The 23246-nt window shown below is 39.7% G+C and overlaps 1 protein-coding gene across 2 annotated transcripts in view; it reads left to right on the top strand.

Moving 5' to 3' along the window:
* Positions 1–23246, top strand: part of LOC124110636 (set1/Ash2 histone methyltransferase complex subunit ASH2-like) — a 104999-nt gene that overhangs the window by 79319 nt on the left and 2434 nt on the right. For both annotated transcript variants that reach the window (XM_048392275.1, XM_048392276.1), the window contains 3 exons: positions 21788–21880; positions 22717–22815; positions 23044–23103. In XM_048392275.1, coding sequence (XP_048248232.1) covers positions 21788–21880; positions 22717–22815; positions 23044–23103 — 252 coding nt within the window. The remainder of the gene's footprint in view (positions 1–21787; positions 21881–22716; positions 22816–23043; positions 23104–23246) is intronic.

The following is a 23246-nucleotide window of genomic DNA, read 5'->3' as shown; positions in this document are numbered from 1 at the left end:
ATGTCATCGTACTCGATTGCATGGATTGTTGCTCACAATGTCAATCACTGGATTGTCTGGTCCAGACTGGATTATTTACGGGCTGCCGTCATACAACAGGAATATTGCTGAGTGCAGTATTTAACAACAAACAAACTAAGCTAGACCTAACATACTCTGGGACATTCCACAATTTCTGCCCTGTGTAGATGCCAGGCCAGGAAGGTCCCCAGTACCTCATGCGTGTCATAAGAACAGACTAAAAGGGTGGTCAGATGCAGTTACTTAACTTACCCACCTGGTTCAGACTCGATTATTTGAAGACTGCCATGATATAGCTGGAATATTGACGACTGATGTTTTCACAACATTCAATCTCTCGCTCCTGCACTACCTGTTGTACATGTCACTACAGTCCAAGAAATCATCTGTTTACAATACACCGAGAGTTATTGAGACATGTAGGCTCAAGGCATGAACAAATTGAGTTATTGATCCCAAATCAATCACCTGTTGTAAGGTATTGATCTCCTCCACACAGCTAGCATCTCGTCCCATCCCATTGCAGACCAGGTAATTGCTGTGGAGTGATCACTTCCTTCTGGAAGTGCCATCGCTTTTCTAATCAGCATTCACGCAGCTATTGATAACCATTCACACAGCTATTGATAACCATTCGTGCAGCTATTGATAACCATTCACACAGCTATTGATAACCATTCGTGCAGCTATTGATAACCATTCACACAGCTATTGACAACCAGTCACGCAGCTATTGATAACCAGTCATGCAGCTATTGATAACCATTCACGCAGCTATTGATAACGATTCATGCAGCTATTGATAACTATTCATGCAGCTATTGATAACCAGTCATGCAACTATTGATAACCATTCGTGTAGCCATTGATAACCAGTCATTCAGCTATTAATAACCAGCCATGCAGCTATTGATAACAATGCATGCAGCTATGGATAACAATTCACGCAGCTATTGATAACCAGTCATGCAGCTATTGATAACAATTCACGCAGCTATTGATAACCAGTCATGCAGCTATTGATAACCATTCACGCAGCTATTGATAACCAGTCATGCAGCTATTGATAACCATTCACGCAGCTATTGATAACGATTCATGCAGCTATTGATAACTATTCATGCAGCTATTGATAACCAGTCACGCAGCTATTGATAACCTTTCGTGCAGATATTGATAACAATTCACGCAGCTATTGATAACAATTCACGCAGCTATTGATAACATTTCATGCGGCTATTGATGACAATGCACCCAGCTATTGATAACATTTTGTACAGCTATTGATAACAATGCACGCAGCTATTGATAACCATTCAGGGGACTGTTGTCATTGTTTAAGGTTTGTGGAAGATTTCATATACACTATTAGTAATTTACTCATGGATTTGCAGAAGGGTTAGTCTGTCATACAGACCCGGAAACAAATATAGCCAATATAGCCAATACAGCCCATGCAAGTCTAATATTTGGCAAGTCTAGATCTGAAAATGAAGAAAGCATTTTGGCTCCTTTTTATTGTATTTTATAACTATAATTTACAACTGTTTTTTTCTGTAAAATATTTTATTTTCAGAGACGAGATATTAGTCTTCAGAAGGATGGATGATAAAAGATAATAATATGTGAAGTTAGAAGAATATGTCTCCTTTGTTTAATGGTTACTCTCCAGCCCTGTAAGTTCCATCACAAATCCTATCATACCAATTGCACAGATCAAAAAGATATAAGAACAAAACAAAATATTTTGTGGCTGGTAATTGCAGACACATTTTCAGGTAGCAAATTTGATAAAAGATGACATTTTGTTACTTGCTACAAGTGGAGCCCTGTACTTGCACTGATATCAGGGCTGGAATGAAAAAAGATTTTGTTTCATGTCTTGTTTTCAGTGGGCTAGCACTATAAATCGGCATCAGTCCGGACTAGTACAAACACACACACACACACACATGCACACACATGCACACACACATGCACACACACATGCACATCGCTATGTAAGTGCGATAATCTTGGACGGGACATTAAACCCAATTTCACCTCACCTCACCCACCAGGGTGATGTGTTTGACAAGCCAGTACGTTGCTGGTAGTAGATCACGGTCCACTGACTTCATTCAGAACATACATGCTGAGAGTGTTGAAGGATGTGAAAGAACCTTTTATTTCCTAGACAGTGGTTAGTGTTCCATTGAAACCATCCATTAAGGTAAATGTGGATAATTTAATTCCTGCACTGTAAGCAAGAAACAGCTCGACCAATCATGATGAGTTTATGGTGATTAAGCTTACAGTTGGCTCGATACATATGGGCACTTGACCGATTTTTCATTCATGAAATATTTGCAAGTGAATTCAAATATTGAGCAATTAATAACTCAAAATACATGTACACTAGCCTGGATTTAGCGAGACAACATAGAGCTGTCACTAGGGATGTATGTGTGATATATTGTCATTGATGAAGCACCTGTTACTTGCAATACAGGAAGCTGCATCCCTGCATCAGTACATACTACAGCCACTCTGTTGATGTGAAGCAATGCAAGTTTACCTGGAAATACTCATTCCCAAGTGTTTCCAGTAAGATAGATGAACATCTAGTCTCTGAAATGAAAATATTTTCCCCAAAAAACAGCTGTTAAATTATTTTAATAAAATATTATAACAAGGACCGGCTTCATTTTCAGAGGGGCGGTGGGGTAGCCTAGTGGTCACACCTAGTCACACCAAAGACCTGGGTTTGATTCCCTACGTAGGTACTATGTGTGAAGCCCATTTCTGGTGTCCCCTGCTGTGATATTGCTGGAATATTGATAAAAGGGTCGTAAAACTGTACTCACTCACTTCATTTCAGAAATTACAGTAGTCTAAACTTGAAAACGACTATAGACTTGCATGGGCTGTATTGGATATATATGTATTGTATATATATGTATTGGATATATATGTATTGGATATATATGTATTGGATATATATGTATGACAGACTACCAGTAAGTGATAGATAGGCATTGTCACTGAGCTTGAATCCAGTAGTGTTTCAGTGTTTTTAGTGGTGTGTCCTGGACTAACATATAGTCTATTGTGTCTTTAATTACACAGTACATTTCTCTCTTCTAAAAGTTTTTTCTTATGTTGATTTCATTATGTGGTAAACAGCTTACTAGGTCTGGGTATTGAAGGTCCCTTACAGATTCGATGCGTATCGCAATACACAAAAAACATATGCAATATGTATTGGCAATACACTTGAGGACTCAGTTATGTGTCAAAATGATGTTATTTGCATATGACGGAATGTTTTCATATGGTGTTTGTAAAATAGTGTTTGTTTATCCGATACTAGCCAAGACTGTGTCAGTATTTTGTATTGGCATCAAGAACCGATGTCTTCCGATATATTGATCCAGGCCTACAGCTAACTAGACACGCCTATTTCTTTTATCGAGATTGCTTTCATCCAATTAAATGCAGATATTCCATGGTCATGATTGTCCTAATAGATTGTCCTTACGTTGGTCAGTAAACCTATGATTGTGGGTTCGAATCCCGGTTTGCCTCGATTATGTTTCTAGTTTTGTCAGCACCATACATGTGCTCGTGGGTTTCACCGAAGAGGTAAACGTCTGAGACCTGCATCACTTCGGGCTTTCCTCCCACATTAAGCTGACACGCCGCGATGTAACTGGAATACTGTTAAAAGTGGCGTTAAACCCAACTCACTCACTCACTCACTCACTCACTCACTCACTCACTCACTCACTCACTCACTCACTACAGACTGGTAAAGTGTCCTTTCTCTCAGTTCAACTCAGATCAAGCATGTATTCCACCAGCTGCAACCAGAAGTACAGATTGATGCCGTAAACCATCATGGCAAAATAGTCAACTGGGAGAAAAAAATGTTATCTTGGGTTAGGCATGTTTTGTGTTCAGAAGCGGTTGTGGATGACATGTGTGGCCATTAAGATGATTTTATTGAGGTGCAGTCTGCAGCAGATGGCTGTGACAGTGTTTGAGGCATCTCCATCTGATGCTGGACAGTGTTAGGGACCTGTCAGTAACTATAGGGATATTGACTAGACATGTTTTATTCTTGACTTCACTCAACTAGAATAGCATCAAAAACACACAAATGCTTGTTATATTTTAAACATGAAGTGACAATCCATTTTCTCTGGACCATATTTTAAACATGAAGTGAAAATCCATTTTCATTGCCTTAAAAATTGATTTGATTTCATGGTGAAACCTCCCATTATTCTGCCACCCCATAATCACTTGAACGTTTCACTCTGAAATCAAGTAACTGTAGTGCCGTACCTCGTGGTATGTGATGACAGCAGTAAACAAAGATCATCTAAAAATAATTTTATATGTTATTTCTGATATTTCTTCTGGGGACTCAAGGTCCTGTTCCACAAAACGATCTTCTCGCTAAGACAATTGTAACTCCTTTACTTTAGCATTGACTTCTGTTTGTTTATTTGTTTGTTTGTTTGTTGTGTAACACCACACTCGTCAAATATTGTGGCTGTATGACAGTGGTCTGTAAATAGTCGAGACTGAATCAGACAATCCAGTGACTGATATCATGAGCATCAATCTGTGCAATTGGGATACGATGACATGCATCAACCAAGTCTGTGAGCCTGACCACCCAATCCCGTTAGTCACATTGACTTATGAAAGTTGTAGCGCTGAGGTCACTTTGTAGACCAGAGTCCTGATTAGAATAGGTTCCCCCAACTCTATTGCATGTTGTGAGAGTGACTACTTGTAGATTGGATCAGGTGACCTGGCAGATTGCACGTGTTCACACCTGAATGGTGTAGATGTTGCCCATTGTTTTAGTCACTTTATTGTCTGGTCAAGAGTTTATGATTTACGGGTTGCTGTTATATTGCTGACTGTGTCATATTACAAACAAACAGCATATTATTAATAATTCCTGCGACTATCCTCCCTGTATTACATCATAGCCAAAAGTCCTGTATTTTGGCTGTCATCACACTATAAGGTTTTCAGATTTTCAAAAGAAGTCCTCTTCACTGTCAACTATCCATAACCAGTTGTGCAAGTAATAGTATCTTGCTGCCCAAGCCTTGTGAGGACACAGTGATAGATCTGTGCTGTAACAGACTTGTAAGGACAGTGATAGATCTGTGCTGTAACAGACTTGTGAGGACACAGTGATAGATCAGTGCTGTAACAGACTTGTGAGGACACAGTGATAGATCTGTGCTGTAACAGACTCATGAGGACACAGTGATAGATCAGTGCTGTAACAGACTTGTGAGGACACAGTAATAGATCTGTGCTGTAACAGACTGGTGTGGACACAGTGATAAATCAGTGCTGTAACAGACTCGTGTGGACACAGCGATAGATCAGTTCTGTAGCAGACACATGAGGACACAGCGATAGATCAGTTCTGTAGCAGACTTGTAAGGACACAGTGATAGATCAGTGCTGTAACAGACTCGTGTGGACACAGTGATAGATCAGTGCTGTAGCAGACTCGTGAGGACACAGCGATAGATCAGTTCTGTAGCAGACTTGTAAGGACACAGCGATAGATCAGGTCTGTAGCAGACTCGTGAGGACACAGCGATAGATCAGGTCTGTAGCAGACTTGTGAGGACACAGTGATAGATCTGTGCTGTAGCCGACTCGTGAGGACACAGTGATAGATCTGTGCTGTAAGGATCTGGTTCATCCCAGGTAGAACTCCCAGTGTGCCTGCAGGGGAGTAGGAGGGGACTCGTGTTTGCTGCCAGATCAATGCCAGCTCCTCCAAACATTGATTTGTCTAAAAGGATCACGTACCACGACCCTGGCCTATTAATGGGGACAGTTGTGATGGACAGTTGGCGATGGTCATAATGGCATAGCCTCCTGGGAAGGGCCGTCCTATCTCATGTCGAGTGTGGTCAGGAATACTGTCCACTCTGCAGCATCAGGTCGGAGGGCATTCAGCTGTAGGTGGTGACAGTGACCAGTGGCTGGGGAGCTGTCATCTACATCCAACTTTAAGATCTGTTGTGGGATCCATTATGAGGATGAAGATTGTGTAGAATGGGACTTCTAAACTGTTTGGGGACCGGTGGCTCAGTCATCTAAAGCGCTGCAATTCACTGTGCAGTGTTCGTCCCTTGGCCTTGCCAAAAACCTATGATTATGGGTTTGAATCCTGGTTCGCCCTTATTATGCTTCTAAGTTTGTCAGCACTATACCCATGCCCATGGATCTCACCAAAGTTTACAACTTCTGTGACCCTCATCACTTTGGGCATTATTCCCACATTAAGCTGACACGCTGTGGTATACTGTTCAAATCGCCCAACTCACCCACTCTAAACTGTTTTCATGTACAGTCATGCCCCGCTTATACGGACTTCAGGTATCCGGAAACCTCGGTTCCCAGACGATTTTCATTCAAAACGAAATAATTACTATATAAATTTACCCCTATATCCGGAAATTCAGTTTCCGGAAACGGACGGTCATTTTCATACACAAAACACTGAAATGCACACAAAATTGTCTCACTTATCCGGACAATACACTTCCGCTGGTGGAAATCCTTTGATTCGTGAGAAGTCAATTAACCAAGTGACAATGAGTTACGTTTGAGACGAGCTTGTTTATTGTACATGTAATCCCCTTCGATAAATATGGCGTCTGTGGAGGTCAGAGGTCAAAGTTGTGTAAGTATGGCCTGTCAACCAGCGAAACGTAAGCGACACGCAGTTACAGCATGCAAAAAAAAGGGAAATTTGTCTGTTTAAAGAAAAACACCCGTCAGAAAGTTTAGAAACCATCAGTAAGCATTATGGCACTGAATTTGGACATACCATAGGAAAATCGACAATTGGTGACAGTTCAAACTTCCATGACAGACTTTTTGAAACGTGTCTGAATAAAGATTGAGTGGATGTATCTGTTTGCTCTGTCATCTGTCATAATTGAAGGGAAGTAACTCTTCCAGTAAGAAGCTGGTTTCAGTTATACAGAAATTTGTTTATACGGACGAATTGTGAAATGACGCAAGTGTCCGTATAAATGAGGCACGACTGTAATTCATTCTAAGGACATTGTTTCAGTCAAAAGCAGTACAATGACATGAATTTTAGTATTTTGTACTCCCTTATTAGTTGTTTAATTAATAGTTTTTTCTATATACATACAATAAAAATATTACTTACGATTTCTGAAAGATCATTTAACTATTTTGTTGAGTGTTACTTTCTATTCGACTATGGCAGTTGGAGTGATTCCTCACTCAAGTCAGCGATGGTCAGTGGACATGGCAGTTGGAGTGACTTTTGATGTAAGGTTAGCTCCTTTGCCCAGTGTCGGTGGTCAATTAGACAGTCAATTTAGTAATCAATGAATCGTGACTTGTTTTTCCGAGTTCCAGGATACAGCCTTGCTTCAGCCTGTAGTAGCTTAGATTTTCATATAGGGGTTTAGATTGATGGATTCTGTTTCAAGAGACTTTATATTAGGTTTACGTGATGGATTACCATGTGCATAGACCAAAATACTGGGTCTACTCATCCCTACTGTTATTTATGCATCAGTTTAAGTACAATTTAGTGCTAATAGTGTAAATCTGGAAAGTTTTGCACCATGATGTTACTGGCTAATAGCCTTAACTGGATCTGGAAAGTTTGGCGACACCCTGTTGATTACATTACCAAAGATCAAAGCTTCTTTTGTTTCGTGTTATATCTTATAAGTACGCAGCATTTTTTGTTTGTTGGTGGTCTCCAACTATAGGTCATTATGCAAAGTTATAGAAAAGATATATTGAGAAATCCTGCGAATATGAAGTAGATTCAACAGACTCGTGGGGGCGGTCGGATAACCTAGTGGTTAAAGCATTTGCACGTCACGCCGAAGACCTGGGTTCAATTCCCGACATGGGTACAATGTGTGAAGCCCCTTTCTGGTGTCCCCCGCCGTGATATTGCTGGAATATTGCTAAAAGCGGGATAAAACCATACTCACTCACTCAACAGACTCCCATGACTTCTCCATTACAAACATCTTTGGGGGGAATGTTGAAGTTGCTCCAGTTACACACTCCACTCAGGTCAACATGCATGTTTAGCCTAGAATCACAACTATGAACGTATGTCTTCTGACAAAGATGTATTTATACTGTCAGACTAGAGACGCCCAGCAGAACAAATCTGTATTGAAAGTTTTCACGGGATTGCATACTTCATATTACTGCACAGAAGATTGTCATTTTTTTATGACGATGAATGCCATATAAGGCAACTCCCCACCCTCTCTAAAAATGGAAATTAGAAAAGAAAAAAAATTAATATGAATTTTAACTTTTATTTTATTTTTGGCTGACTGTTTTACAATTAAACAACCCAACTAGATGAAATTTATCACCGCCGTTCATAAGAAATGGTGAATCTAACGTATAAAAATCTTTATTCTAACACACACTAAAAATCAACTCTCTTTTGGTGTCCGGCCATGTTAAAACTTGTTTGTTTTTAATTCAGAAGTTAATAGCAGTTCGAAGCTAAGAGCTAACATTTGTAAAAAAATAATAAAAATTTACCACCTACCTTGAGTCCTACAATTTTATAACCAACTATTAAAATAAAAGGCTTAATCACTGATAATGCACATGCAGTGCCTGAAACATGTTTTTATAAGTGTCCAAAGTTGTGAATCTAGCCCTCAGTACAGGATGGTAATAGAACTGACTGCAGCATACCACGTCCCAAGTGGGCAGAGGGCCAGAGTGAGGACGGGAACAGAGTCATGGCTGGGAATTAATCACACACATTAACCACCAAGACCTGAACACTAATTACTGTGTGGTAGCGAGGTGCACATTACGATAAGGGTTAGATTGTTGTCTTGTGAGGTCAGCAGTATTTAGACAGGCGGGCGCTGACCCCACTGGATCTGTAGGTCATTATTTGTTGTTATGTATTGTTATATGAAAACAAACACAAGGCACAACAGTGTAATTCTTTGTTCACAATTAGAAATCACTTTTTTATATACCTCAGGCTTCTGGGCTCTATTTGAATTCACTTTTAATCTAATACAAGGTGAAAGAGATGATACAGATGGGTGGTTGGGTTGAGATGCAAAAGATATCACACACATCACACATCTCACACACAAATCCCTTGTACTAGTCAGTGTTGAACTGAACCACCCATACCACAATACCCCATTCACTCACACCACAGTACGCTACTGACTCACACCACCCACACCACACTGTTCCACTTCACACCACACCGCACCACACCACACCACACCACACAGAACTGCACAACACATGTCTCTCCATCCACTTTAAGTAGGCAGTACACCACCCACACCACAATACACCACACCACACCATACCACACCACACCACACCACACCACACCACACCACATGTCTCTCCACCCACTTTAAGTAGGCAGTACACCACACCACAATACACCACACCACACCACACCACACCACACCACACCACACCACACCACTACACACCACTACACACCACTACACACCACACCACTACACACCATACCACACCATACCACACCTCACTCTACCCACTTTAATTAGGCAGTACACCACCCACACCAGACCACAATACACCACCATCCAAACCACATCACAACACCCACCCAGACTACATCCCACCACCTCACCGACCACCTATTGCACCAGCAAGACACCCACTGCCCCAACCATTTCCCTGCCCACCATCCACTGACCTCTCAGCCACCCACATCAGTTGAACCACTCTCTGCCCCCTACCACATCCTATCCTTCAGTGTAGTGAGACAGAGAACGGTTCAGTCCAGGTGCTCCTACCCACCATCCACCAACCTCCCAGCCATCCACATCAGTTGAACCACTCTCTGCCCCCCTACCACATCCTATCCTTCACTGTAGTGAGACAGAGAGCGGTTCAGTCCAGGTGCTCCTACCCACCATCCACTGACCTCTCAGCCACCCACATCAGCTGAACCACTCTCTGCCCCCTACCACATCCTATCCTTCAGTGTAGTGAGACAGAGAGCGGTTCAGTCCAGGTGCTCCTACCCACCATCAACTGACCTCTCAGCCACCCACATCAGCTGAACCACTCTCTGCCCCCTACCACATCCTATCCTTCAATGCAGTGAGACAGAGAGCGGTTCAGTCCCGCTGCTTCTGGCCCGTCTCACAGATGTGGTGCTCCTCACCTACCCTTGTACCCAACATGTGTATCATCACGTGTATCATCATGTATCCTGAAGATACGTAGTCTCGGGCCAGCTGCCCCTTAGTCCTTCCCTCGTAATCAGAGTCTCAAGATGAAGATTGAGGTTGAACTAGGTAATGAAATCATGTCTTACACTCGAGGGACTTTCATAATCCGAAATGTGTGTCTGTCTTCCTTGTAATCTACAGAGTCTGGGGATGAAGATATTAAGGCTTTAAGTAGGTAATGAAATCTTGTGTTCTACTCTCGGGACGTGCATGACCCAGAATGTGTTATTTAGAGCTGGTTGATTTGGTGGTGTGCCAGCCCAGGAAGTATCCACACACTGAGGATGTATACAGGTATCAAGCTGGCATCAGGCCTACCATTACATTCCAGTCCAGGGAAACACAGAAAGTAGGCCTGTGTAGAATGTGAGTCCAACAGGAACTGACGATTTCTTGGGGATAGAAAGACTTTTCCAGGTCATTGTACTGCAGGTACATGAAGACAAAGTTTGACTTACAGATTTCAACTTCTTTATTATTTCATTTCATCATTTCCGAAAAGGTACTGGTACCTTTTACTAGGAAGTGATCAATAACTGGGTGGAACATGGTTATATAGCGAATACTACATATATGTCAGTTTGTGTCAAAACTGGTAAACGTCCAAGACCTGCATCACTCAGGGCTTTCCTCCCACAATGAGCTGACATGCTGTGATATAACAGGAATACTGCTCAAAACATTCCCTCCTTCCTTCCTCACTCACTCACTCACTCACTCAAAACCTTTTGAGTCTCCTAGCCCGAATATGGCTCTTAACATTTTCAGCAGATTTCAGTGTTATTGTATGGACTACCTGTATTATCAGTCACCTTACAAGACAAAACCATTTCACAAGGTTCAGTCTTTGGTATCCATCGTGGCTAAAGTCACATACTGGCACATTGAGATTAATAAAACAACAAACAAGGGTGATAAGTGATGACAGGGATGAAGCCTGCATGCACAGCAGTTGTTGGTCACCTGCTTGATAACGGTAATAGCATCTGTAGTGAAATGTCGTATTGAAAGTCAACTCTCTTTATTAATCATGGTAGCACAGTTCCTAAAATGCCCCTCAAAGATAGAGGAGCATATATGTTTATTCTGTTCATGTCATTTAAAAATGGCAATTCTGTGACATTCTCCTGTTGATTTAATGGAAGGAGGATAACCCTGAACATTGATATGTGTGAGTGGTGGTTCAATCCACAAACATTTAGGCTGAGCATCTCTGAAGGGAAATTACCTCTCACTGCAATACTTTGTTGTCTCTCCATTATTTGTGGAAAAACAAAATTGCCTACATTTAGAGATCTTGTGAAAAGGTTAAAGTGTTGGCAAGACACTATCCAGGAAGTGTGGGCTCCTGTAACCTGATTTAAGTGGCATCTAGCCAAACTTTAAGGTCGTTAATAATTAAGTAAGACTCTTGGGAATGCGCTTCTTCCTATGCCTACATCTTGCACGTTACAATAGTTCATTATATAAATTAATTTAGACATTTCTGCCCTTTTTCTGAGAATTGATAGATTTGTTTAAAAAATCTGATTTGTATTTTATAGCATCGTTTGTGTGATCAGTGTGACCATTAGGTGCAAAATGGTATCATTGTGAATTCTGATTCCTGCAGACTCTGTGTGAACACTACCAACATGTCCTGTAACAGCAAGGGGGGTCAGTGTTTCATGATGCGCTCAGCAATATTCCAGCTATTTCACGTGGCCTATGATTAATCGACCCGTGAAGATCTGTGTATCTATTTATCTTATCCTTACTTCACACTCCAACTAAAAATGCCTCTCAAAGACATCATTGTCACAACATTTAAGTTAAATGGTAATAATACTAAGCAATTTATAGATTTGAAAATCCAGAAATAAAATCCTGGTTAGTGTAGATGGGGTGGAGAGTGGCCTGAGGTTGGTGAGTATTCTGTAGTCTGTGGATGGTGTGGTCTATGGTTGTTCTAGATGGTGTGCACCCATGAAGATCCAGTTCAGAATAGGTGTTCACCAACCCATGTTTGCTGTAAAAGGCGACTATGCTTGTCGTAAGAGGCGACTGGGTTGATGCATGTCATCATATCCCAAATGAGTGGATCAATGCTCATGATGTCAATCACTGGATTGTCTGGTCCAGACTCGATTATTTACAGACCGCTGTTGTATAGCTGGAATATTGCTGAGTGTGGCATTAAACAACAAACAAACAAACAAACCTATGAGTAATCAAGTCCGGACCAGACAATCTAGTGATTGATATCATTAGCAACAATCCATGCCGTCAGCTAGGATATCACACACAGTTTCATCCCAGTCTGTCACCTCACTTGCAATAGGCAGGATCCCATGAGTATTCCAGGTTAGAATAGGTTTCTTGCAACATATGCTGGTCATAAGAGGCAACTTGAAGGATTGGGTGGTCAGGTTGGGTGGTGATTTGGTTGATGGAATACCACACACACTAACACACATTACATTACATACAAAATTGAAAGCTGGCTAAAGCTTTAAAATGTTATTTTACTTAAATTTTGATGTTACAAGATATTTGAAAAAAAACAATAAATGCAACCATTAAGGGATGTAATATAAGTATTTATGGATCAGTGTGAAATACTGGCTATATGCATGATAACGACTCCCTCCTCTGTAATCTTGTCAGCATATTTGGACAGTAATGTACACGCGACCCCCCCACCAGCATCAGGCTCATCAGGGACAACAAAAAGTAATAACTGAAATGAACAGTAAACAGACCTGTAAGGGTGATTATTTTCATGCAATTTGTTGCCTAGCAACATATCGAAATGTTCAAGTGTCACGAACAAGATAACTCAAGTGGAATGGCAATGTTTACTTGATCCCGACTTGAGTGAAACTTTGTAACTCCTAATGATCCATAATGGTTTAGCCTGGCAAAACGTTTATTGAGCTGGGTGTAGAGGGAGTTGGTTGCTGTCAAAGTGACCTGAACAATAACCTGACTGTAATGAGGCTTGAGGCAGGCCATAACTTGAGGACAGGTGTCAAAGCAGTTAGCATAGTAAATGTCATATTACTGGTGAGGTCGCCCTGTCCATTCCAGTCCGTGTCCCATGTCCTCATGGTTGACATTTCCCTAGTTGTCTGTGAGACAGGACCACCTCCATGGTCTGGTGGATAGAGCTCCTGCCTGGAGGGTGCTTGATTGGTGGTTCAAACCCCTTGTAGTCTTTGCCATTCAGTTGTCTGTGAGACAGGACCGCCTCCGTGGTCTAGTGGATAGAGCTCCTGCCTGGAGGGTGCTTGATTGGTGGTTCAAACCCCTTGTAGTCTTTGCCATTCAGTTGTCTGTGAGACAGGACCGCCTCCGTGGTCTTGTGGATAGAGCTCCTGCCTGGAGAGGGCTTGATTGGTGGTTCAAACCCCTTGTAGTCTTTGCCATGCAGTTGTCTGTGAGACAGGACCACCTCCGTGGTCTAGTGGATAGAGCTCCTGCCTGGAGAGGGGAGGGTGGGTGGTTCAATCCCCTAGTAGTCTTTGCCATTCAGTTGTCTGTGAGACAGGACCACCTCCGTGGTCTAGTGGATAGAGCTCCTGCCTGGAGAGGGCTTGATTGGTGGTTCAAACCCCTTGTAGTCTTTGCCATGCAGTTGTCTGTGAGACAGGACCACCTCCGTGGTCTAGTGGATAGAGCTCCTGCCTGGAGAGGGGAGGGTGGGTGGTTCAATCCCCTAGTAGTCTTTGCCATTCAGTTGTCTGTGAGACAGGACCACCTCTGTGGTCTAGTGGATAGAGCTCCTGCCTGGAGAGGGCTTGATTGGTGGTTCAAACCCCTTGTAGTCTTTGCCATGCAGTTGTCTGTGAGACAGGACCACCTCCGTGGTCTAGTGGATAGAGCATCTGCCCGGAGAGGGGAGGGTGGGTGGTTCAATCCCCTAGTAGTCTTTGCCATTCAGTTGTCTGTGAGACAGGACCACCTCTGTGGTCTAGTGGATAGAGCTCCTGCCTGGAGAGGGCTTGATTGGTGGTTCAAACCCCTTGTAGTCTTTGCCATTCAGTTGTCTGTGAGACAGGACCACCTCCGTGGTCTAGTGGATAGAGCTCCTGCCTGGAGAGGGGAGGGTGGGTGGTTCAAACCCCTTGTAGTCTTTGCCATTCAGTTGTCTGTGAGACAGGACCACCTCTGTGGTCTAGTGGATAGAGCTCCTGCCTGTAGAGGGCTTGATCGGTGGTTCAAACCCCTTGTAGTCTTTGCCATGCAGTAGTCTGTGAGACAGGACCACCTCTGTGGCCTAGTGGATAGAGCTCCTGCCTGGAGAGGGCTTGATTGGTGGTTCAAACCCCTTGTAGTCTTTGCCATGCAGTTGTCTGTGAGACAGGACCACCTCCGTGGTCTAGTGGATAGAGCTCCTGCCTGGAGAGGGCTTGATTGGTGGTTCAAACCCCTTGTAGTCTTTGCCATGCAGTAGTCTGTGAGACAGGACCACCTCCGTGGTCTAGTGGATAGAGCTCCTGCCTGGAGATCGGTGGTTCAATCCCCTGCCGTAATACCAAAAGACGTTAAAGATGGTTCTTGCTATTACCCTCTCTGGCACTTGGCATTAATTAAGGGGATGAAATAAGGACTGGTTGGCTCGAAGTCAGTGTATTGTGTTAGTGGGGTATCCGTGTTAAACTGAGGCATGGTTTCTCATTGGGCTAGCACTATTAAGCCAGCATTAGTACCACACACACTAACACACATTACATTACCTACAAAATTGAAAGCTGGCAAAAACTTTTTATCGTTTTTAAAAAAAATATGCGGTTATCTTGAACATGACAATAAATCCAATTTCAGACGTATGGAATGACTGTCATGTCATATGCATGGATAGTTGACAGATTCCTAAGGGGGATTCGGACTAGAATGAGGATTAGTTGGTCACAATGTCACACCCCTTAACACTGAAAAAGCATGAAAGTAATTGGAATGCATGAGATGTATTGTCAGGAGAAAATGTATTGTACAGAATTATCTCACCTCAGGACTTACTATGCACCTTTTGCCTTGATGAGTAAGAGACAGCCAGGTGATCTTCCAAACCATTAAAGCAGTCCGTGTTAGAAACATTTAAATCTACTTGCCAGATGTTGGCTATAAGTGTCATTTTCTCTAGATTTTGATGTTATTATTGGACTATTGCTATCTGAGCTCTCTAGACCGAACTGAATTTTCTGGACTCAGGCTTCAGACTTGTGGCTCCAGTTGCATAAAGCTAAAGTGAAATTTACAAACCCACTACCTGCCTAGCTGGGAACAGTCACACCACAGCAACACAACCAGCTCAAATCACTGTGCGTGTGTGTGTGCGTGCGTGCATACATTGGGCTATGCAAGCATTTGTTTGTATTTTAAGATGTATCTATAGATGAGAAGTAAATGAGCACATACACATTCACATTCCATTGGAGCTGCCAAGATTTATTGTGGGAGTATGATATGTATTATTGTGGGTGTATGATATGTATTATTGTGGGAGTATGATATGTATTATTGTGGGTGTATGATATTCGTTCCTGTGGGTGTATGATATGTGTTATTGTGGGAGTATATGTATTATTGTGGGAGTATGATATGTGTTATTGTGGGAGTATGATATGTATTATTGTGGGAGTATGATATGTGTTATTGTGGGAGTATGATATGTATTATTGTGGGTGTATGATATGTGTTCCTGTGGGTGTATGATATGTGTTATTGTGGGAGTATGATATGTATTATTGTTGGAGTATGATATGTATTATTGTGGGTGTATGATATGTGTTATTGTGGGAGTATGATATGTATTATTGTTGGAGTATGATATGTATTATTGTGGGTGTATGATATGTATTATTGTTGGAGTATGATATGTATTATTGTGGGAGTATGATATGTATTATTGTGGGAGTATGATATGTGTTATTGTGGGAGTATGATATGTGTTATTGTAGGGAGTATATGTGTTATTGTGGGTGTATGATATGTATTATTGTGGGAGTATGATATGTATTATTGTTGGAGTATGATATGTATTATTGTGGGTGTATGATATGTATTATTGTTGGAGTATGATATGTATTATTGTGGGTGTATGATATGTATTATTGTGGGTGTATGATATGTATTATTGTGGGAGTATGATATGTGTTATTGTAGGAGTATGATATGTGTTATTGTGGGTGTATGATATGTATTATTGTGGGTGTATGATATGTGTTATTGTGGGAGTATGATATGTATTATTGTGGGAGTATGATATGTATTATTGTGGGTGTATGATATGTGTTATTGTAGGAGTATGATATGTGTTATTGTTGGAGTATGATATGTATTATTGTGGGTGTATGATATGTATTATTGTTGGAGTATGATATGTATTATTGTGGGTGTATGATATGTGTTATTGTAGGAGTATGATACGTGTTATTGTGGGTGTATGATATGTATTATTGTGGGTGTATGATATGTGTTATTGTGGGAGTATGATATGTATTATTGTTGGAGTATGATATGTATTATTGTTGGAGTATGATATGTATTATTGTGGGTGTATGATATGTGTTATTGTGGGAGTATGATATGTATTATTGTTGGAGTATGATATGTGTTATTGTGGGAGTATGATATGTGTTATTGTGGGAGTATGATATGTATTATTGTGGGTGTATGATATGTATTATTGTGGGAGTATGATATGTATTATTGTGGGTGTATGATATGTGTTATTGTAGGAGTATGATATGTGTTATTGTGGGTGTATGATATGTATTATTGTGGGTGTATGATATGTATTATTGTGGGTGTATGATATGTATTATTGTGGGTGTATGATATGTGTTATTGTGGGAGTATGATATGTGTTATTGTGGGAGTATGATATGTATTATTGTGGGAGTATGATATGTATTATTGTGGGTGTATGATATGTATTATTGTGGGAGTATGATATGTATTATTGTGGGTGTATGATATGTGTTCCTGTGGGTGTATGATATGTGTTATTGTGGGTGTATGATATGTGTTATTGTGGGTGTATGATATGTGTTATTGTGGGTGTATGATATGTGTTACTGTGGGTGTATGATATGTGTTATTGTGGGTGTATGATATGTGTTATTGTGGGTGTATGATTAGGAGATAAACATACTGTGTTTTCAATGTAGAGCTAGGTTACCTGTAGATTTAACCCCGCTAAATTTAATTTGGAACCGAACGCGCAGCGTGAGGTTTCAAATGTTAAATTTAGTGCGGTTAAATCTACAGGTAACCTAGCTCTACATTGAAAACACAGTATGTTTATCTCTATTCTACCATGACTAAATAAAACGCGAACTCTTTGGTGTTAGCAAATATACTGATTGAATCGGCATGGGTTGAGTTCAGTGTTTTGAGTGGGTTATCGATCTGAATTACGGAATCAACGAACAAAATATGGTGCTGTATATACTCAAGCAGTTTGTTTACTCCGTAATACTTCACTCGAACGTATGACAGGCATTAAAAGCATATAAGCACGGCAACTTGGTAAGCTAACATGAGGTGGCCATCCCTAAGAAAACAAAGCAAGCTTTGCAAGTCTTTCGCTCTACATCTCACGTCACCATTATGACGTCATATCGCTCACTGTGACGCAAAATATATGACGTCACAGTCATATATAGAAAAGCGCCAAAATTTCAAGCTCTCTGTTGTCTCAAAAACGTAAATACATTCCCTTTGTTGATTTATGTCGTGTTTTTCTGCACGAAATGTATTGCCACACATCCTTTGAATATTGTAATAACCGCATCTGTGCATTTTGTAACCTGTAATTGTAGATATAGTTATTTAAATATGCCTACCGACAATGACTGAAAATAGTACTATTCTATGAATATTAGCTTCCGCGGTGATGCGGCCGTCAAACCAGCTGTTTCAATCAGAGGGGGTTTATTGGGATTTAATAGCCTGTGATTGACCAATCAGAATCGAGTAAATTCCAAATTCATGGTAGAATATGTATTATTGTGGGTGTATGATATGTATTATTGTGGGAGTATGATATGTATTATTGTGGGAGTATGCTATGTGTTATTGTGGGTGTATGATATGTGTTACTGTGGGAGTATGATATGTATTATTGTGGGTGTATGATATGTATTATTGTGGGAGTATGATATGTATTATTGTGGGATATGATATGTGTTATTGTGGTATGATATGTGTTATTGTGGGTGTATGAAATGTATTATTGTGGGTGTATGATATGTATTATTGTGGGTGTATGATATGTATTATTGTGGGTGTATGATATGTGTTATTGTGGGTGTATGATATGTATTATTGTGGGTGTATGATATGTATTATTGTGGGAGTATGATATGTGTTATTGTGGGAGTATGATATGTATTATTGTTGGTGTATGATATGTATTATTGTGGGATATGATATGTGTTATTGTGGTATGATATGTGTTATTGTGGGTGTATGATATGTATTATTGTGGGAGTATGATATGTATTCTTGTGGGATATGATATGTATTATTGTTGGTGTATGATATGTATTATTGTGGGAGTATGATATGTGTTATTGTGGGAGTATGATATGTGTTATTGTGGGAGTATGATATGTTATTGTGGGAGTATGATATGTATTATTGTGGGAGTATGATATGTGTTATTGTGGGAGTATGATATGTGTTATTGTGGGAGTATGATATGTATTATTGTGGGTGTATGATATGTATTATTGTGGGAGTATGATATGTATTATTGTGGGTGTATGATATGTATTCTTGTGGGATATGATGTATTATTGTTGGTGTATGATATGTATTATTGTGGGAGTATGATATGTGTTATTGTGGGAGTATGATATGTGTTATTGTGGGAGTATGATATGTATTATTGTGGGAGTATGATATGTGTTATTGTGGGTGTATGATATGTATTATTGTGGGTGTATGATATGTGTTATTGTGGGAGTATGATATGTGTTATTGTGGGTGTATGATATGTGTTATTGTGGGAGTATGATATGTGTTATTGTGGGAGTATGATATGTGTTATTGTGGGAGTATGATATGTATTATTGTGGGTGTATGATATGTATTATTGTGGGAGTATGATATGTGTTATTGTGGGTGTATGATATGTATTATTGTGGGTGTATGATATGTATTATTGTTGGAGTATGATATGTATTATTGTGGGTGTATGATATGTATTATTGTGGGTGTATGATATGTGTTATTGTGGGTGTATGATATGTATTATTGTGGGAGTATGATATGTGTTATTGTGGGAGTATGATATGTATTATTGTGGGTGTATGATATGTATTATTGTGGGTGTATGATATGTGTTATTGTGGGAGTATGATATGTATTATTGTGGGAGTATGATATGTGTTATTGTGGGAGTATGATATGTGTTATTGTGGGAGTATGATATGTATTATTGTGGGTGTATGATATGTATTATTGTGGGTGTATGATATGTATTATTGTGGGTGTATGATATGTATTATTGTGGGTGTATGATATGTGTTATTGTGGGAGTATATGTATTATTGTGGGAGTATGATATGTGTTATTGTGGGAGTATGATATGTGTTATTGTGGGAGTATGATATGTGTTATTGTGGGAGTATGATATGTATTATTGTGGATGTATGATATGTGTTATTGTGGGTGTATGATATGTGTTATTGTGGGAGTATGATATGTGTTATTGTGGGAGTATGATACGTGTTATTGTAGGAGTATGATATGTGTTATTGTGGGAGTATGATATGTATTATTGTGGGAGTATGATATGTATTATTGTGGGAGTATGATATGTGTTATTGTGGGAGTATGATATGTATTATTGTGGGAGTATGATATGTATTATTGTGGGAGTATGATATGTGTTATTGTGGGAGTATGATACGTGTTATTGTAGGAGTATGATATGTATTATTGTGGGAGTATGATATGTATTATTGTGGGAGTATGATATGTATTATTGTGGGAGTATGATACGTGTTATTGTAGGAGTATGATATGTGTTATTGTGGGAGTATGATATGTATTATTGTGGGTGTATGATATGTATTATTGTGGGTGTATGATATGTATTATTGTGGGTGTATGATATGTATTCTTGTGGGATATGATATGTATTATTGTTGGTGTATGATATGTATTATTGTGGGAGTATGATATGTGTTATTGTGGGAGTATGATATGTGTTATTGTGGGAGTATGATATGTTATTGTGGGAGTATGATATGTATTATTGTGGGAGTATGATATGTGTTATTGTGGGAGTATGATATGTGTTATTGTGGGAGTATGATATGTATTATTGTGGGTGTATGATATGTATTATTGTGGGAGTATGATATGTATTATTGTGGGTGTATGATATGTATTCTTGTGGGATATGATGTATTATTGTTGGTGTATGATATGTATTATTGTGGGAGTATGATATGTGTTATTATGTGGGAGTATGATATGTGTTATTGTGGGAGTATGATATGTATTATTGTGGGAGTATGATATGTGTTATTGTGGGTGTATGATATGTATTATTGTGGGTGTATGATATGTGTTATTGTGGGAGTATGATATGTGTTATTGTGGGTGTATGATATGTATTATTGTGGGTGTATGATATGTATTATTGTTGGAGTATGATATGTATTATTGTGGGTGTATGATATGTATTATTGTGGGTGTATGATATGTGTTATTGTGGGTGTATGATATGTATTATTGTGGGAGTATGATATGTGTTATTGTGGGAGTATGATATGTATTATTGTGGGTGTATGATATGTATTATTGTGGGTGTATGATATGTGTTATTGTGGGAGTATGATATGTATTATTGTGGGAGTATGATATGTGTTATTGTGGGAGTATGATATGTGTTATTGTGGGAGTATGATATGTATTATTGTGGGTGTATGATATGTATTATTGTGGGTGTATGATATGTATTATTGTGGGTGTATGATATGTATTATTGTGGGTGTATGATATGTGTTATTGTGGGAGTATGATATGTGTTATTGTGGGAGTATGATATGTATTATTGTGGGAGTATGATATGTGTTATTGTGGGAGTATGATATGTATTATTGTGGGAGTATGATATGTGTTATTGTGGGTGTATGATATGTGTTCCTGTGGGTGTATGATATGTATTCTTGTGGGTGTATGATATGTATTATTGTGGGAGTATGATATGTGTTATTGTAGGAGTATGATATGTATTATTGTGGGTGTATGATATGTGTTATTGTGGGTGTATGATATGTATTATTGTGGGAGTATGATATGTGTTATTGTGGGAGTAAGATATGTGTTATTGTGGGAGTATGATATGTGTTATTGTGGGAGTATGATTTGTGTCAATGGTCCTGTCTGTGTTGATGTGTTTCTGCACTACTGAGTATGGCAGCAGCAGTATTACCTTGTGTCATCACTTGCTGTTGCAGCCACTGGTCAAGTTCAAGAGCCACCTGTACTTCGAAGAGAAGGACTACGTGACAGAGGCAGAGAAGGTGCTCAAGGAGTCCACCAGCAGTGAGGTAGGTACACCACCCACACAGTACACACCACCTAGATTTGTTTCTTGTTTAACGCTGCACTGAGCAATATTCCAGCTATATGATGGAGGTCTGTAAATAATTGAATCTGGACCAGACAATCCAGTGAATGATATCATGAGCATCAATCCATGCACCCGGGATACTATGACATGCATCAACCAAGTCAGCGAGAATGACCACCCAATCCCATTAGTCGCCTCTTACGACAAGCATAGTCGCCTTTTACAGCAAGCATGGGTTGGTGAACACCTACTCTGAACTGGATCTTCATGGGTGCACACCATCTGGAACAACCATAGACCACACCATCCACAGACTACAGAATACACGCCAACCTCAGGCCACTCTCCACCCCCATCTACACTAACCAGGATTTTATTTCTGGATTTTCAAATCTATAAATTGCTTAGTATTATTACCATTCAACCTTAATGTTGTGACAATGATGTCTTTGAGAGGCATTTTTAGTTGGGGTATGAAGTAAGGAAAAGATATACTACTCAAAAGAAGTTAAGAATCACCCGATTCTTTCATAATGGTAAAGTAAATCTGTCATGACATGAGAGATTAACTATAGTAATATGAAAGAATCAGGTGATCCTTAACTTCTTTTGAGTAGTATATATTGATGAACAACTTCTTTATTACAATTGAGAGCGATGTTCTGAGTAGGTTCTGACACCGTTATCAAGCGAATTGTAAAAAAAGAAGTTGTTCATCCATATATCTTGTCATGACTACTTCATAGTGACAATGGTTACATTATCTATTTTCCAATTTTTTCTTCCAATTTCATCAGGCTGTGTTGTTTCCAGATTATCATGTACAAGAATGGAAGATCTCAAGGCATTGCATACACGGACATATTTGAAGGAGTGTACTACCCTGCAGTCTCAATATTTAAAAATGCAACGGTAAGACCTGTATAAAAATTTGTACTTCAACAGTCCAATGTTACTTTTAAAGTGGTTTTAGTTTCACTAATATAATATGCAGTTAAGATGTGTACTTCATAGTATTTCATTATTTCTATATTGTCTGTTTTTGGGTGCTTCAGATTGCATGTCTTCCCCAGTACCATTAAGCTATCACTCACTCATTCACTCACTCACTCACTCTCCCAAAATGTGCTGCTCTTTCAGGTGAAAGTCAATTTTGGTCCAAAGTTTAAGTACCCACCAAAAGACATCAAATTCCGACCTGTAAGTATTACCACACAGATGAGGCATTCTTGCCTTGTGATCCCATCTTTTATATTGGGTCATTTATCTGATATGATATTGAGATTTTGTTTTCTTAACTCCTCACTCAGCAATATTTCAGCTATATGACTGCAGTCTGTAAA

The sequence above is a fragment of the Haliotis rufescens genome, unplaced genomic scaffold, assembly GCF_023055435.1.
Source record: "Haliotis rufescens isolate VD_foot unplaced genomic scaffold, xgHalRufe1.0.p SCAF_11, whole genome shotgun sequence".
Lineage (NCBI taxonomy): Eukaryota > Metazoa > Mollusca > Gastropoda > Lepetellida > Haliotidae > Haliotis > Haliotis rufescens.
Note: the sequence above shows the minus strand (reverse complement) of the source record. Positions and strands in the feature narration are given on the sequence as shown.